Source organism: Melanostigma gelatinosum, assembly GCF_949748355.1.
Source record: "Melanostigma gelatinosum genome assembly, chromosome: 10".
In the NCBI taxonomy this organism is placed as follows: domain Eukaryota; kingdom Metazoa; phylum Chordata; class Actinopteri; order Perciformes; family Zoarcidae; genus Melanostigma; species Melanostigma gelatinosum.
Genome location: NC_136643.1, coordinates 24,945,230 through 24,962,585, shown reverse-complemented (window position 1 = coordinate 24,962,585; position 17,356 = coordinate 24,945,230). Strand labels below are relative to the sequence as shown.

The 17,356-nt window shown below is 37.3% G+C and overlaps 1 protein-coding gene across 1 annotated transcript; it reads right to left on the bottom strand.

Annotated features, from left to right (window-relative positions):
* Positions 1–1,495: 1,495 nt before the first annotated feature.
* On the bottom strand, positions 1,496–16,832 carry LOC306783566 (uncharacterized protein). Its single transcript, XM_079277274.1, has 12 exons — positions 16,722–16,832; positions 16,544–16,651; positions 13,488–13,667; positions 12,689–12,831; positions 11,356–11,459; positions 10,951–11,101; positions 7,576–7,660; positions 7,398–7,505; positions 5,194–5,436; positions 3,885–4,027; positions 2,552–2,655; positions 1,496–2,297 (listed from the first exon to the last, which is right to left on the bottom strand). Exons 1-12 carry the CDS (start codon positions 16,804–16,806, stop codon positions 2,141–2,143), a joined length of 1,611 nt encoding a protein of 536 aa, XP_079133400.1. The 5' UTR covers positions 16,807–16,832; the 3' UTR covers positions 1,496–2,140.
* Positions 16,833–17,356: the final 524 nt, after the last annotated feature.

The following is a 17,356-nucleotide window of genomic DNA, read 5'->3' as shown; positions in this document are numbered from 1 at the left end:
GTTCTTCACTTCGTCGTATTTTTAGGGAAGAAAACTGAAGCAGTATCTCAGAAAGAAAAGAGAAGTGGTAAAGAAAACTTTTTATCTTCAAACAACATGCGTGAGAACTAAATCCTCTCAGTATTTATCTGGTTTTCTTCACGATGGTTGAAACAAGTTGTGTGCAGCTAATTCCAGAATGGACCCAAAGAAAAATATGAAATAAAGAGAATAAACATCCGCCGTTGTGTGAGCGAGTGCATTTACTGAAGACTTGTACTTATATACAAATTCAAGGTACTTCACTAGATTATTCACATTTAATGCAACTTTATACTTCTACTCTATTTTGAATGTTTGTGACACATTTCTTAGCACAACCTTCAACACCGACAGCTGTAAACTGTGTCATGCACATTAATAATAATAATTATATGTGATAAATGTTTTTACTTCAGTGAGTGCAGGACGTTTCCTTGTTGTGGAGGTTTATCAAAGAGAGAGTGATATCAGTACTTTTACTTCAGTGAAGGATGTGAATACTTCCTCCAGCACTCTTTATCTGACAGACATCAGTCAGAGCTCATCAGTGTTTCATCATCGCTTCAACACAACCAGCGCTAAACGCTCCAACACGGAAACGACAGAGAGAGATTGTGTGGATTCAACATGATGTGTAAACTGTATTTACATTCTGTCTTTGATCTTTGTCAGTGTATTTTCTTTATTTACATTATTTTGTATCCTACAATAAAGCAATCAGAAGGTATTTATAAGTGTAAAGGGTCTGTAGTGACTCCTTTTCAAAATTGTTGATCGCAAAACCGTAGTAACACCAGCCGTCATCTGAATGTTGCCTCTAAGCGAGATACGAAGATGTTTTATTGAATGCTCAGTCTGTTATTTTATGAAATTTGCAACTTTATCTCTGAGAACAAACACATTTTCACTTTTTACAACTTTAATCTCTTCAGTTCATTTTGTATTATTACCCTCTCCCCATGCTCCGTAATGAATATATTTGACCTCCTATGACCCTAACACACCATCACACAAGTCAGTAACCGTAACTATGACAGATGAAGATATACACACTGCCTGTCTGTATCAACAGGATTGTCATGTTGAACTTTGGCATAGATTTCCTCCAATGATGGAAATTATTTCATGAAGGGTCAAACCTGCAGCACGAACTACGACACATGTAAACGAGTAAACCCAGTCTTGTTGGTCTCAATAGTTTTCTCTGAAGTTTAACTTTCGAGGAAGTAACAAGTGAACACACCCTACTTGATGGCAATCTTCTCTCACAAACAGGAACAGTTTGAGAACAATTCCTTAAATGGTCCAATAATGAAGTCATTTTCAATTGCATAGAAATAAATATGCTGTGTAGATGTTATTTGTGAAGTGGACTGTAATATAGTAGGTTTAAGGGACTTTGAGAGATGTTCATACGAGTACGGTGCATTGGTGAGTGTGAGAATAAATGAGTCGTCCTCTAAATGTGGAAGAAAACAGCTGAAGTCAACTTTATTAGCCTAATAAGTGCATTTCAGGCTCAAGCTTCATTATAGTATCTATTCAGTATAATATGCAGCTTTAATTCTTTACAGTCATCAGCACATGTATACAGATAAAGATCACAGCTTCCTGTGGTTCATCTTCCTGGTACAAAGCAGCTGATTTACACAAAACAGTCACACGGAGAACTTGATACCTGACCTCCAACCCTTTACATGCTCTCTTTATATCACACACACACCATTTAAAGCCTTTTGCAGAATCATAATAACATGTTGACAGATGTAATACTTGACGGGTGGACAGCAGGACAGAGAGCAGGACTCTGGAGGGACCAGAGGAGGTGGACTCTGTGTTCACATCGTGATGCTTGCTGCTCAAACACAGTCACAGTTGATGGACAATGTTTTCTCCTCATGTTGAATTTTTAATGTGAAGATGTCGGCCGTATTATCTGACCAGAGAATTGTTTTTGTTGCTTATGATGCAAATTCAATAAATGCACGACAGGAATGTACAGCTGTTTGTGTTTTGTTGTGTTTGTTGTGTTATAAATGTGCTACAACTTCATTTCATTGAGCATCTCTGTGTTTAACAATGACAATAAATGATCCTTGAACCCTTGAACCTTGAAATATTAAGCCAGATTTTCACAGATCCAATGCCGAGATGTATCACACCGCAGATCATTCCAGTTTCTTTCTGTCTTCCAGTCAACATCAATTTCAGCACAGTCCTGTTCACCCAAATGTGGATTTCCTGCACCGTTATTAGGTTGATCAAGGCCCCAGTACCTAGGAGGTGATTATTCAAAACATTTAATAATGCAGCTTTTAAGTTTCTCGAGTAAAATAAAAACGAGGATTTTTTATCTTCTAACCAAATTACTTTAATTATCCGTGTAGTGCAGCAACACTTGCAAAACAATGTTTCCGCTCAGTCAGATTTTGGTAATAATTATTGAGGGAATTTTGCTCGAATAATAACTTATTATTATGCAGCAATAGTTGTGTGTATCTTCAAATATGAACATTGTTGTGTGTCTTACGCTTCAGTCAGTGGAGTTCCATCAACCCATTTCCAGGTGCCCTCGTCGTCTCCGTCACTCAAACCAATCCAAGTGTATTCTGTGACGATGCTTAAGAGGAATTCCTGTTCAAGATTAAAAAGACAGAGTCTGTATTTAGATATATATTTTTGTATTTACATTTTAATTTCATTTTTAATGTAGTTTAGAGTGATCCATCCAAACGCTGATAAAAATTCACTTATAAATCATATTAGCTCAAAGATATGCCATGTTATTTTAATGTAATCATTATAGCTGATATACAGTAAATGGATGTTAACAGGATGTAATGTCCACATCTGTATAGAGTAATATACAGAATACAAGCAGAGTAAAAGAGAAGAAGAAGAGACGGGAGGGCATGAATACCCATGAAATAAAAACTAAAAATATGTTCCAGAATAAAAAGTATTTGAACAATAAAACCATTAAAGTGCAGCGTGGTGAAAAAGGAGCAGACGTGGTCAGTGGTGGAAGACGTACTCATATCTTTACTCAAATAAAAGTAGAAATACTACAATACTTAGTAAAAGTACTCCATTCAGAATTGTATTTAAGAAAAAGTACATAAGTATCAGAATCAAAATGTACTTAAAACAAAAGTATAGGTACTCATTGTGTAGACTGGCCCATTTAAGCATAAACAGTATATACTATTATGATAATATTATTATTATTATCATTGTCATTATTATTATTATTATTATTATTACTACACTATGACAGTTTATTTGTCAATAAAAATGTGTATTAATAATCTGAATATTAAAGTAACTAAAGCTTAGAAGTAAATGTCGTTTTTTTTGTAAGTACAATATTTGCCTCAGAAGTGTAGTGGAGTATATGAATGAAGTATAACATGGAAACATTCAAGTTTGTCTCAGAGGGCTTTACAGTCTCCACAGACCAAAATATTACAATAAACTTTCATGAAAACAAACTGTGAAAGTGTTAATATGAATACACAGACTGTCAATCACTGTGTAGCCCCGCCCTAAAGCATCCCCTGCTTTATGGTCTGTGTGACTCTAAATGGACCATAATGTACTAAATGAACATCATGCTGTATTGAAGAAGACGTGAAACTAGAGATTAAGACATAAACTCATGTTTACAATGTTTACTGAGGTAATAAATCAAGAGAGAAGTAGAGTCATTTTCTCATAGACTTCTATACAACCAGAGGAGTCGCCCCCTGGTGGACACTAGAGAGAATGCAGCTTTAACACATGAAGCTTTGGCTTCACTTGTCAAACCCAGAGGTTGTCATCTGGAAACACTAAAGATAAATATATATATAATTTCACACTACCTGTTCTTGAAGCGAGTCTATGATCACCAGATCTGCTCCTTTGTCTCTGCAGTCCTTTCTGCTCTCCTCCCAGGAACCAGTCCGTGTAGAGAGAAGATAACAGGAACAACTGAACCTCCTCCATCCTTCAGGACACGTTTTCTCTGTAAAATGATGCAAACATAAACCAATAAAGATCAGACGAGACCCACGTCTTTAAAATGAAGCCGTTGTGTTGTTGTTGACTTCCTGCTGAGACCTCTGAACTGTTGAGCTGTGGAGCGCATCACTACGACACACATCACTTTACTTTAACTTACTGTTCTACATCTCTGTATATAAGATTCATTACTTCTCATCACACAGAGAAACAAACAAAATACCTGTTTACATAAAAGTTTATGCATCTTGCAATTATTATCTGTCACAAATACATCATTTAATTTCATAGATGTTATATTTTATCCCTTTATTGGAACTTCTGAACTATTTTATGTCTCATACATCCATTTTTGCTTGCGTGATTTTTTTAAATACATATTTATTGATAATTGTTGTCGGGAGACTGAGATTAAGGTTTTCATTGCAAACATTGCTTCTCTGTAGTTGTTGTGCACATAACAATAAATAACTTGAAACTTTCCTCCCTCGGCCTCATCTGAAGGGTCTGTAGTGACTCCTCACACTCGACTATCAGAACAACTACTGATTGGATCAAATGCCTGATTACTTACAGATTTATTTCTTCATCACATCAGAACAAAAAGTAGGCAATGTATTTAAAAAGAGAAGAAAAAGAAGGAAAAATAAATACTTGGTGGCAAAAGTAATGTGTAACCTGAAATTCCCCAAAAAGTAAATATTTAGATGTACATGTGTCAAATAATAATAAAACCAAACAATAACAACCAATAAAATGAGCAATAAGAAAACAAAACTATTAATGATGGTAATTATGATAGATATTATACATACAATAAGGAGGAGGCAGAAACACTTGTATGGTCCTAACCCTTTCTATGACTTTAATATTGCACTGAATGTTTATCACATGTACGACTTGTTCTGAAGATGATCAGAATCATGAAAGGACCAGAACGTCTTTCAAAATTAGGACTTTTGAAGAACAGTTGAAGTGAAGATGCAGAGGACACATTTAAAACATTTAACACTAAAACTCTGGCTTTAGCTATAAAATAGATGCTACCATCACTTGGAAAAGATGCCTTGTACATAATTCATGTTTAAATAGAGTTATTTGGACAGGACGAACAGACTGTAAATACAGTTTACAGAGACAAGCACTCACTCTGATTGCACAAACGCTGACGTCTGTCCATCTCTTCCATCAGATTAGTGGACAAACGCTGACGTCTGTCCATCTCTTCCATCAGATTAGTGGACAAACGCTGACGTCTGTCCATCTCTTCCATCAGATTAGTGAGGCTGGCGTTCAGCAGGTCTCTCTCTTCAGACACAGAGGACAGCTTGTCTTCACTGGCCCGGAGACACTCAGTCAGGTTGGCTTTGACAGTGGACAGATCTGCAGCTGATCCACCCACTGAGTTATGGTCTGGAACAAATCAAGATCATAACACCTCATGTATCATACTGGTGTATTCATCTGTTCATACTGGTGTATTCATGTGTTCATACTGGTGTATTCATGTATCATACTGGTGTATTCATGTGTTCATACTGGTGTATTCATGTGTTCATACTGGTGTATTCATGTGTTCATACTGGTGTATTCATGTATCATACTGGTGTATTCATGTATTCATACTGGTGTATTCATGTGTTCATACTGGTGTATTCATGTATCATACTGATGTATTCATGTATCATGCTGGTGTATTCATGTATTCATGCTGGTGTATTCATGTATTCATACTGGTGTATTCATGTATCATACTGGTGTATTCATGTATTCATACTGGTGTATTCATGTATCATGCTGGTGTATTCATGTATCATGCTGGTGTATTCATGTATCATACTGGTGTATTCATGTATTCATACTGGTGTATTCATGTATCATACTGGTGTATTCATGTATTCATACTGGTTTATTCATGGATCATACTGGTGTATTCATGTGTTCATACTGGTGTATTCATGTATCATACTGGTGTATTCATGTATCATACTGGTGTATTCATGTATTCATACTGGTGTATTCATGTATTCATACTCGTGTATTCATGTATCATACTGGTGTATTCATGTTTTCATACTGGTGTATTCATGTGTTCATACTGGTGTATTCATGTGTTCATACTGGTGTATTCATGTGTTCATACTGGTGTATTCATGTATCATACTGGTGTATTCATGTTTTCATACTGGTGTATTCATGTTTTCATACTGGTGTATTCATGTATCATACTGGTGTATTCATGTATTCATACTGGTGTATTCATGTATCATACTGGTGTATTCATGTATTCATACTGGTGTATTCATGTGTTCATACTGGTGTATTCATGTGTTCATACTGGTGTATTCATGTATTCATACTGGTGTATTCATGTATCATACTGGTGTATTCATGGATTCATACGGGTGTATTCATGTGTTCATACGGGTGTATTCATGTGTTCATACTGGTGTATTCATGTATCATACTGGTGTATTCATGTGTTCATACTGGTGTATTCATGTGTTCATACTGGTGTATTCATGTGTTCATACTGGTGTATTCATGTATCATACTGGTGTATTCATGTATCATACTGGTGTATTCATGTGTTCATACTGGTGTATGCATGTATCATACTGGTGCATTCATGTGTTCATACTGGTGTATTCATGTGTTCATACTGGTGTATTCATGTATCATACTGGTGTATTCATGTATCATACTGGTGTATTCATGTGTTCATACTGGTGTATGCATGTATCATACTGGTGTATTCATGTATCATGCTGGTGTATTCATGTGTTCATACTGGTGGTAGTTTAAGGTGACGCAACGGGCAAAATCTTTGAGCTACTTTGCTTCTTTTTAGACTCGTGGAGAGAAAACATAAAAAACACTCTTTAAATCTGTCGATTTCTCCTAAATTCACCAAAAGTTATTCGATAATGCCTCATTTTATATTTAAACATAACATTTCAGAATATATATGATGCAAGAAATAATTGTCCTGTAAGATAAAGATATAATAAATCTAAACACTGCATTCAAACATGGTTTCGTGTCAATTTAAAAGTTGGTGAAAGGCGACGCTCTTCATCGACCAGAGAAGTGTATCTACATGATGCTGTAGGACAGAGAAATTAATATTCATAACTAATATAATTACAAAAGAAGTGCTTCACAAGGTCAGTGTTTCACTCTATTCTGTGGTGCTTTTAAAAACATATTTAAAAAGTGATTCAAGGACAAAGAACAAAAGATGAAAAGTCAATAAAAAGAAAAGCGTCACAGAGGAGCCAGGATGCAGATAGACATTTAGGTAAAACATCTTTCAGAGCAGATTAACGCTGCTGTAGAGCTCAAGTGAAGACTTGGATGAAGATCAGACTCACGGTAGACAAAGAAGCTGATGAGTCGAGCCAGCAGGAAAACACTCAGCAGCCCCAGAGACAGAAAAACAGCTCCATCAGATCTGCTCTTCAACTTTGAGCTCCTGGGACCTGAACACAGAGAAGACCATGAACACAGTCATCAATACAATAAACAGCACTCATCTGTTCACATTCTCACCTGTCCCATTGGTGGAAGGGCTCGAGTCGTCAGGTTCATCATATTCATGGACGTGTAATTCCTCCATCGCTCTCGAGGATAACATCTATTTCATAGCAGGTCAGCTCTGCAGCACACACTGCATGAAATGAGGAAACTCTTGTTGCTTATAATCTATTTTAGAAAAAGAGGAAGTCATGACTTTCCAAGATGCTGGAAAAACAAAATCTTCATCATGATTCACCACTGAAACTGAATCTGTTTAACAGCAGTCACATGAACACTTGCGTGCTGAAGATCTCCTCTAATCTGGATTCAAAAATCCATTTCTGACTCTTAATGACCTCAAAGCGAACAAATAAATGCATGAATAATAAAACTACAGGAACACCTAGCAGAGTCTGAGATACATTTTGTGAAATGCTAACTTGCTCTTTTGCTGAACTTTAAAAGACAAATATTTAACATGAAAAACTGTAAGTTACAATTTCGAAGATGTGTTTTGTTCTCTTTAGCGACACATGTGGCCATAAGTGGTAACTGCAGGTGCGTATTCACATTCCAGAGATCAAACAGTCTTTCTGAGATAGAAAGTGACTCAACAGACATTTATTTATATGAAAATCTTTGAAATCATTATCTCAAGACTGGAAGCAGCGTGCCAATCTCAGACATCAACTTACTGAAGGAGAATAATATGGATAGTTTACTGATCCTGTAAAGCTCTCTCTATGCAGCTTTAATAAGAGGCCTAACAGCATGACAGTGAAGTGACATCCTGTCTGAACCTGAAGACAAAGACAGCAGGACGGCTGTGAGGAATTCAGGGAGATCAAAGACGACCAAGGTTTACTGAAGAATGTATCGAATAAGATGATAAACACAAGAAGAGATCTTACGAGACTCGAGGAACATTTTATACGATTTTATTCATGTTCATGATTACACACACACACACACACACACACACACACACACACACACACACACACACACACCAGAACAACTGTGTTTTTAAGTTGCTTCACCTGTAATGTCATCCTTTAATAAATGAAAAGATGAAACCTGATGAAGTCAACTCACCTAAAATATATAAAATCTGTCTTTTTCTTGCCTGAAATGTGGAAGCTGTCCGCTGCTGATCATAAACACACAAAAGTTGACATTTCAGAATCATTTTCAGGAAGGTCTTCTTCATTTCATCATATCTTTCTGGAAAAAACTTAAGCAGTCTTCGGAAGAAAAGAGAAGTGGTAAAGAGAAGTGGTAAAGAGTAAAGAAGTGTGTAGCGTGAGCGGGTCCTGCCCAACAGAAAAAAGGGCAGAATCGCACCCAGCACGGCGGTAACTCCGTCAGTAGTCCGACCAGTCTTCGGGGATGAGTGTCCCACAGAAGTGTCAGGAAAATACCTTCGGCCTGTTATCTCACCCCGTAGCTGAGTCGTTAATTTCGGAATTCTTGTCTTTCTGAGAGCCTTGTACGAATACGCCCTAGGCGCTCTCAGTAGGATGTAACCCGAACACCCAGTTTGAGTACAGTTACGTAGAACGTCTGTACCTTACTACTGCCTCGTTTCACTGCCATGGAACAACTTCAAGTAACTTAAAAACATGAAAGTCTCTCTAGAGTCAGGGTTTGGTTTGTCCGTTCTGGGCTGCCGTAGAAACATGGCGGACTCTGTGAAGAGTCAAAGCTCCTTATGTAGATATGAAGGACTCATTCTAAGCTAACAAACACAACAATTCTTAGTTTCAGGTGATTTTACACGAGTGACAACATAGTTATAAATATTATATTTCTGCCAAATCGCAATAAATCCTACAAACTGTTCCTTTAAAGGAGCAAAATGAAACAAGACAGACAAATGTAGGACAACCTATTCGAGCCATTGTAGTTAAAAACAACAACGTAAAAAATAAATACAGAGTCAGGGGAGGGGCGAATATTCAGAGAAATAACTCCGAAATTTCAGGATGAAAGTCGTAAATCTATGAGAAAAAAAAAAATTTCATTGCAAAAAGACCCCTTGAATATTCTTTGAAATGATAAAGTCAACAATTTACAAGAAAATAAAAAAAATAGTTCATCGCAAAACCGTAGTAACACCAGCCGTCATCTGAATTTTGCCTCTAAGCGAGATACGAAGATGTTTTATTGAATGCTCAGTCTGTTATTTTATGAAATTTACAACTTTAATCTCTTCAGTTCATTTTGTATTATTACCCTCTCCCCATGCTCCGTAATGAATATATTTGACCTCCTATGACCCTAACACACCATCACACAAGTCAGTAACCGTAACTATGACAGATGAAGATATACACACTGCCTGTCTGTATCAACAGGATTGTCATGTTGAACTTTGGCATAGATTTCCTCCAATGATGGAAATTATTTCATGAAGGGTCAAACCTGCAGCACGAACTACGACACATGTAAACGACTAAACCCAGTCTTGTTGGTCTCAATAGTTTTCTCTGAAGTTTAACTTTCGAGGAAGTAACAAGTGAACACACCCTACTTGATGGCAATCTTCTCTCACAAACAGGAACAGTTTGAGAACAATTCCTTAAATGGTCCAATAATGAAGTCATTTTCAATTGCATAGAAATAAATATGCTGTGTAGATGTTATTTGTGAAGTGGACTGTAATATAGTAGGTTTAAGGGACTTTGAGAGATGTTCATACGAGTACGGTGCATTGGTGAGTGTGAGAATAAATGAGTCGTCCTCTAAATGTGGAAGAAAACAGCTGAAGTCAACTTTATTACCCTAATAAGTGCATTTCAGGCTCAAGCTTCATTATAGTATCTATTCAGTATAATATGCAGCTTTAATTCTTTACAGTCATCAGCACATGTATACAGATAAAGATCACAGCTTCCTGTGGTTCATCTTCCTGGTACAAAGCAGCTGATTTACACAAAACAGTCACACGGAGAACTTGATACCTGACCTCCAACCCTTTACATGCTCTCTTTATATCACACACACCATTTAAAGCCTTTTGCAGAATCATAATAACATGTTGACAGATGTAATACTTGACGGGTGGACAGCAGGACAGAGAGCAGGACTCTGGAGGGACCAGAGGAGGTGGACTCTGTGTTCACATCGTGATGCTTGCTGCTCAAACACAGTCACAGTTGATGGACAATGTTTTCTCCTCATGTTGAATTTTTAATGTGAAGATGTCGGCCGTATTATCTGACCAGAGAATTGTTTTTGTTGCTTATGATGCCAATTCAATAAATGCACGACAGGAATGTACAGCTGTTTGTGTTTTGTTGTGTTTGTTGTGTTATAAATGTGCTACAACTTCATTTCATTGAGCATCTCTGTGTTTAACAATGACAATAAATGATCCTTGAACCCTTGAACCTTGAAATATTAAGCCAGATTTTCACAGATCCAATGCCGAGATGTATCACACCGCAGATCATTCCAGTTTCTTTCTGTCTTCCAGTCAACATCAATTTCAGCACAGTCCTGTTCACCCAAATGTGGATATCCTCCACCGTTATTAGGTTGATCAAGGCCCCAGTACCTAGGAGGTGATTATTCAAAACATTTAATAATGCAGCTTTTAAGTTTCTCGAGTAAAATAAAAACGAGGATTTTTTATCTTCTAACCAAATTACTTTAATTATCCGTGTAGTGCAGCAACACTTGCAAAACAATGTTTCCGCTCAGTCAGATTTTGGTAATAATTATTGAGGGAATTTTGCTCGAATAATAACTTATTATTATGCAGCAATAGTTGTGTGTATCTTCAAATATGAACATTGTTGTGTGTCTTACGCTTCAGTCAGTGGAGTTCCATCAACCCATTTCCAGGTGCCCTCGTCGTCTCCGTCACTCAAACCAATCCAAGTGTATTCTGTGACGATGCTTAAGAGGAATTCCTGTTCAAGATTAAAAAGACAGAGTCTGTATTTAGATATATATTTTTGTATTTACATTTTAATTTCATTTTTAATGTAGTTTAGAGTGATCCATCCAAACGCTGATAAAAATTCACTTATAAATCATATTAGCTCAAAGATATGCCATGTTATTTTAATGTAATCATTATAGCTGATATACAGTAAATGGATGTTAACAGGATGTAATGTCCACATCTGTATAGAGTAATATACAGAATACAAGCAGAGTAAAAGAGAAGAAGAAGAGACGGGAGGGCATGAATACCCATGAAATAAAAACTAAAAATATGTTCCAGAATAAAAAGTATTTGAACAATAAAACCATTAAAGTGCAGCGTGGTGAAAAAGGAGCAGACGTGGTCAGTGGTGGAAGACGTACTCATATCTTTACTCAAATAAAAGTAGAAATACTACAATACTTAGTAAAAGTACTCCATTCAGAATTGTATTTAAGAAAAAGTACATAAGTATCAGAATCAAAATGTACTTAAAACAAAAGTATAGGTACTCATTGTGTAGACTGGCCCATTTAAGCATAAACAGTATATACTATTATGATAATATTATTATTATTATCATTGTCATTATTATTATTATTATTATTATTACTACACTATGACAGTTTATTTGTCAATAAAAATGTGTATTAATAATCTGAATATTAAAGTAACTAAAGCTTAGAAGTAAATGTCGTTTTTTTTGTAAGTACAATATTTGCCTCAGAAGTGTAGTGGAGTATATGAATGAAGTATAACATGGAAACATTCAAGTTTGTCTCAGAGGGCTTTACAGTCTCCACAGACCAAAATATTACAATAAACTTTCATGAAAACAAACTGTGAAAGTGTTAATATGAATACACAGACTGTCAATCACTGTGTAGCCCCGCCCTAAAGCATCCCCTGCTTTATGGTCTGTGTGACTCTAAATGGACCATAATGTACTAAATGAACATCATGCTGTATTGAAGAAGACGTGAAACTAGAGATTAAGACATAAACTCATGTTTACAATGTTTACTGAGGTAATAAATCAAGAGAGAAGTAGAGTCATTTTCTCATAGACTTCTATACAACCAGAGGAGTCGCCCCCTGGTGGACACTAGAGAGAATGCAGCTTTAACACATGAAGCTTTGGCTTCACTTGTCAAACCCAGAGGTTGTCATCTGGAAACACTAAAGATAAATATATATATAATTTCACACTACCTGTTCTTGAAGCGAGTCTATGATCACCAGATCTGCTCCTTTGTCTCTGCAGTCCTTTCTGCTCTCCTCCCAGGAACCAGTCCGTGTAGAGAGAAGATAACAGGAACAACTGAACCTCCTCCATCCTTCAGGACACGTTTTCTCTGTAAAATGATGCAAACATAAACCAATAAAGATCAGACGAGACCCACGTCTTTAAAATGAAGCCGTTGTGTTGTTGTTGACTTCCTGCTGAGACCTCTGAACTGTTGAGCTGTGGAGCGCATCACTACGACACACATCACTTTACTTTAACTTACTGTTCTACATCTCTGTATATAAGATTCATTACTTCTCATCACACAGAGAAACAAACGAAATACCTGTTTACATAAACGTTTATGCATCTTGCAATTATTATCTGTCACAAATACATCATTTAATTTCATAGATGTTATATTTTATCCCTTTATTGGAACTTCTGAACTATTTTATGTCTCATACATCCATTTTTGCTTGCGTGATTTTTTTAAATACATATTTATTGATAATTGTTGTCGGGAGACTGAGATTAAGGTTTTCATTGCAAACATTGCTTCTCTGTAGTTGTTGTGCACATAACAATAAATAACTTGAAACTTTCCTCCCTCGGCCTCATCTGAAGGGTCTGTAGTGACTCCTCACACTCGACTATCAGAACAACTACTTATTGGATCAAATGACTGATTACTTACAGATTTATTTCTTCATCACATCTGAACAAAAAGTAGGCAATGTATTTAAAAATTTTTAAAAATAGTTTACAGAGACAAGGACTCACTCTGATTGCACCAACGCTGACGTCTGTCCATCTCTTCCATCAGATTAGTGAGGCTGGCGTTCAGCAGGTCTCTCTCTTCAGACACAGAGGACAGCTTGTCTTCACTGGCCCGGAGACACTCAGTCAGGTTGGCTTTGACAGTGGACAGATCTGCAGCTGATCCACCCACTGAGTTATGGTCTGGAACAAATCAAGATCATAACACCTCATGTATCATACTGGTGTATTCATCTGTTCATACTGGTGTATTCATGTGTTCATACTGGTGTATTCATGTGTTCATACTGGTGTATTCATGTGTTCATACTGGTGTATTCATGTGTTCATACTGGTGTATTCATGTATCATACTGGTGTATTCATGTATTCTGTTGAACACGGTGGAGATTTTGCGAAGTAGTGATGTCTCTACCAGCAAAGCCGTTGTTTAAATCAGGCATATGACTCTGAGGCTCTGAGGCGGTTGTCCAAAACCCCTGTGATGTGTACGGGTGGGCGCACACTCATTCACACACACACACCCTCACCCCCCCTCCCCCCCCCCGATGCTCTCCTCGGTTCATGGGGAAGTCCACGAGCTGAGCCAGCATATTCACACAAAGAAGGAAGACTGAGACGCCACCTAGTCTAGGGGAGAAGGAGGGGGGGGCAGCCATCGCACCCCCGTGAAGTCCGGGAGGCCGGAGGCGGTGTGAGGCATGAGAATATAGGTCATTAGTCTAGAGAAGAAAGAAGGGAGAATCCCAGCCGAAGTCAAAAAGACGGAGTCAGCGGTTTCAGGGAAAAGCTATGAGGCGGTCAGATCAGTAAGATAGCCTGGGGGCACCCATAAATAAACTTAGCCTTGACAGTGGCGTCGCTAAAAATGCTGAGGAGCTCATATGGACCACGAAGGCAGACCTGGCTTTCAAAGATTACGCTGAAGTAAGGGTTTTTGTGTCATCAATCAAGTGATGTGAAGGGTAGGAATCCGTTTGAAGTCAGACATCTGAAGCCCGTATTAGTATAAATACCAGCAGTTTTGAAACAGCAGGACGCACACTTGGAGCGGGACCTTGGAAGAAAGACTTGGAGCAGGAGTTGGAAGGAGGCTCTAACCCCGTACAGGGCTGCTGCCTGCACGGGGTGAAACTTTAACTTTTTACAGAATCTCCGGACTTTGAGAGTCTGAGGTTTTTAAGAAAACTTAGAAGATTTGTTGAAGTCTAGTCAGGAGAGAAGGCTCACTCTGTCCAGTCCTGCGCTGGGTGAATCCTTAACTTTTTCCTCCTTAGCCTACACAGCCAGTTCGTCTGCTGGCTGAGTCCGTGTTTTTAAGATCCTTTGTCTGTAAACTACTCTGAAGGGGTTTTTGAATACTTAGGTGATTTTTTCTTATATTTTTCAGTTGACGATTTTCCTCTGCATTTTGGACCAAGAGACTATACTTTGATTTAAATGCAAATAAATAAATAACGAATTAGTTTCTTCGACCAAGTCCTTTTCTTGATATTTTCCTGAGAAGTCAGCCCTGGAGAGGGGTCACACCTCAGATGATCTCCTTCATCCCCTGAGGTAAGTTATGTTTGATCCAGCTCGGTACATTACTGATGGCATTCTTGAAATGCCCAAACCACACGGATACTTATTCTAATAATAAAAAATAAAAATAAAATTAATAATTATTAATTTTTCAATTTTTTATTATCGGATTAAAAAATCGTGAGGGGTCACCCCCCAGATATCACGTAACAATTCATACTGGTGTATTCATGTGTTCATACTGGTGTATTCATGTATCATACTGGTGTATTCATGTATCATGCTGGTGTATTCATGTATTCATGCTGGTGTATTCATGTATTCATACTGGTGTATTCATGTATCATACTGGTGTATTCATGTATTCATACTGGTGTATTCATGTATCATGCTGGTGTATTCATGTATCATGCTGGTGTATTCATGTATCATACTGGTGTATTCATGTATTCATACTGGTGTATTCATGTATCATACTGGTGTATTCATGTATTCATACTGGTTTATTCATGGATCATACTGGTGTATTCATGTGTTCATACTGGTGTATTCATGTATCATACTGGTGTATTCATGTGTTCATACTGGTGTATTCATGTGTTCATACTGGTGTATTCATGTATCATACTGGTGTATTCATGTTTTCATACTGGTGTATTCATGTTTTCATACTGGTGTATTCATGTATTCATACTGGTGTATTCATGTATCATACTGGTGTATTCATGGATTCATACGGGTGTATTCATGTGTTCATACGGGTGTATTCATGTGTTCATACTGGTGTATTCATGTATCATACTGGTGTATTCATGTGTTCATACTGGTGTATTCATGTGTTCATACTGGTGTATTCATGTATCATACTGGTGTATTCATGTATCATACTGGTGTATTCATGTGTTCATACTGGTGTATGCATGTATCATGCTGGTGTATTCATGTGTTCATACTGGTGGTAATTTAAGGCGACGCAACGGGCAAAATCTTTGAGCTACTTTGCTTCTTTTTAGACTCGTGGAGAGAAAACATAAAAAACACTCTTTAAATCTGTCGATTTCTCCTAAATTCACCAAAAGTTATTCGATAATGCCTCATTTTATATTTAAACATAACATTTCAGAATATATATGATGCAAGAAATAATTGTCCTGTAAGATAAAGATATAATAAATCTAAACACTGCATTCAAACATGGTTTCGTGTCAATTTAAAAGTTGGTGAAAGGCGACGCTCTTCATCGACCAGAGAAGTGTATCTACATGATGCTGTAGGATAGAGAAATTAATATTCATAACTAATATAATTACAAAAGAAGTGCTTCACAAGGTCAGTGTTTCACTCTATTCTGTGGTGCTTTTAAAAACATATTTAAAAAGTGATTCAAGGACAAAGAACAAAAGATGAAAAGTCAATAAAAAGAAAAGCGTCACAGAGGAGCCAGGATGCAGATAGACATTTGGGTAAAACATCTTTCAGAGCAGATTAACGCTGCTGTAGATCTCAAGTGAAGACTTGGATGAAGATCAGACTCACGGTAGACAAAGAAGCTGATGAGTCGAGCCAGCAGGAAAACACTCAGCAGCCCCAGAGACAGAAAAACAGCTCCATCAGATCTGCTCTTCAACTTTGAGCTCCTGGGACCTGAACACAGAGAAGACCATGAACACAGTCATCAATACAATAAACAGCACTCATCTGTTCACATTCTCACCTGTCCCATTGGTGGAAGGGCTCGAGTCGTCAGGTTCATCATATTCATGGACGTGTAATTCCTCCATCGCTCTCGAGGATAACATCTATTTCATAGCAGGTCAGCTCTGCAGCACACACTGCATGAAATGAGGAAACTCTTGTTGCTTATAATCTATTTTAGAAAAAGAGGAAGTCATGACTTTTCAAGATGCTGGAAAAACAAAATCTTCATCATGATTCACCACTGAAACTGAATCTGTTTAACAGCAGTCACATGAACACTTGCGTGCTGAAGATCTCCTCTAATCTGGATTCAAAAATCCATTTCTGACTCTTAATGACCTCAAAGCGAACAAATAAATGCATGAATAATAAAACTACAGGAACACCTAGCAGAGTCTGAGATACATTTTGTGAAATGCTAACTTGCTCTTTTGTGGAACATTAAAAGACAAATATTTAACATGAAAAACTGTAAGTTACAATTTCGAAGATGTGTTTTGTTCTCTTTAGCGACACCTGTGGCCATAAGTGGTAACTGCAGGTGCGTATTCACATTCCAGAGATCAAACAGTCTTTCTGAGATAGAAAGTGACTCAACAGACATTTATTTATATGAAAAACTTTGAACTCATTATCTCAAGACTGGAAGCA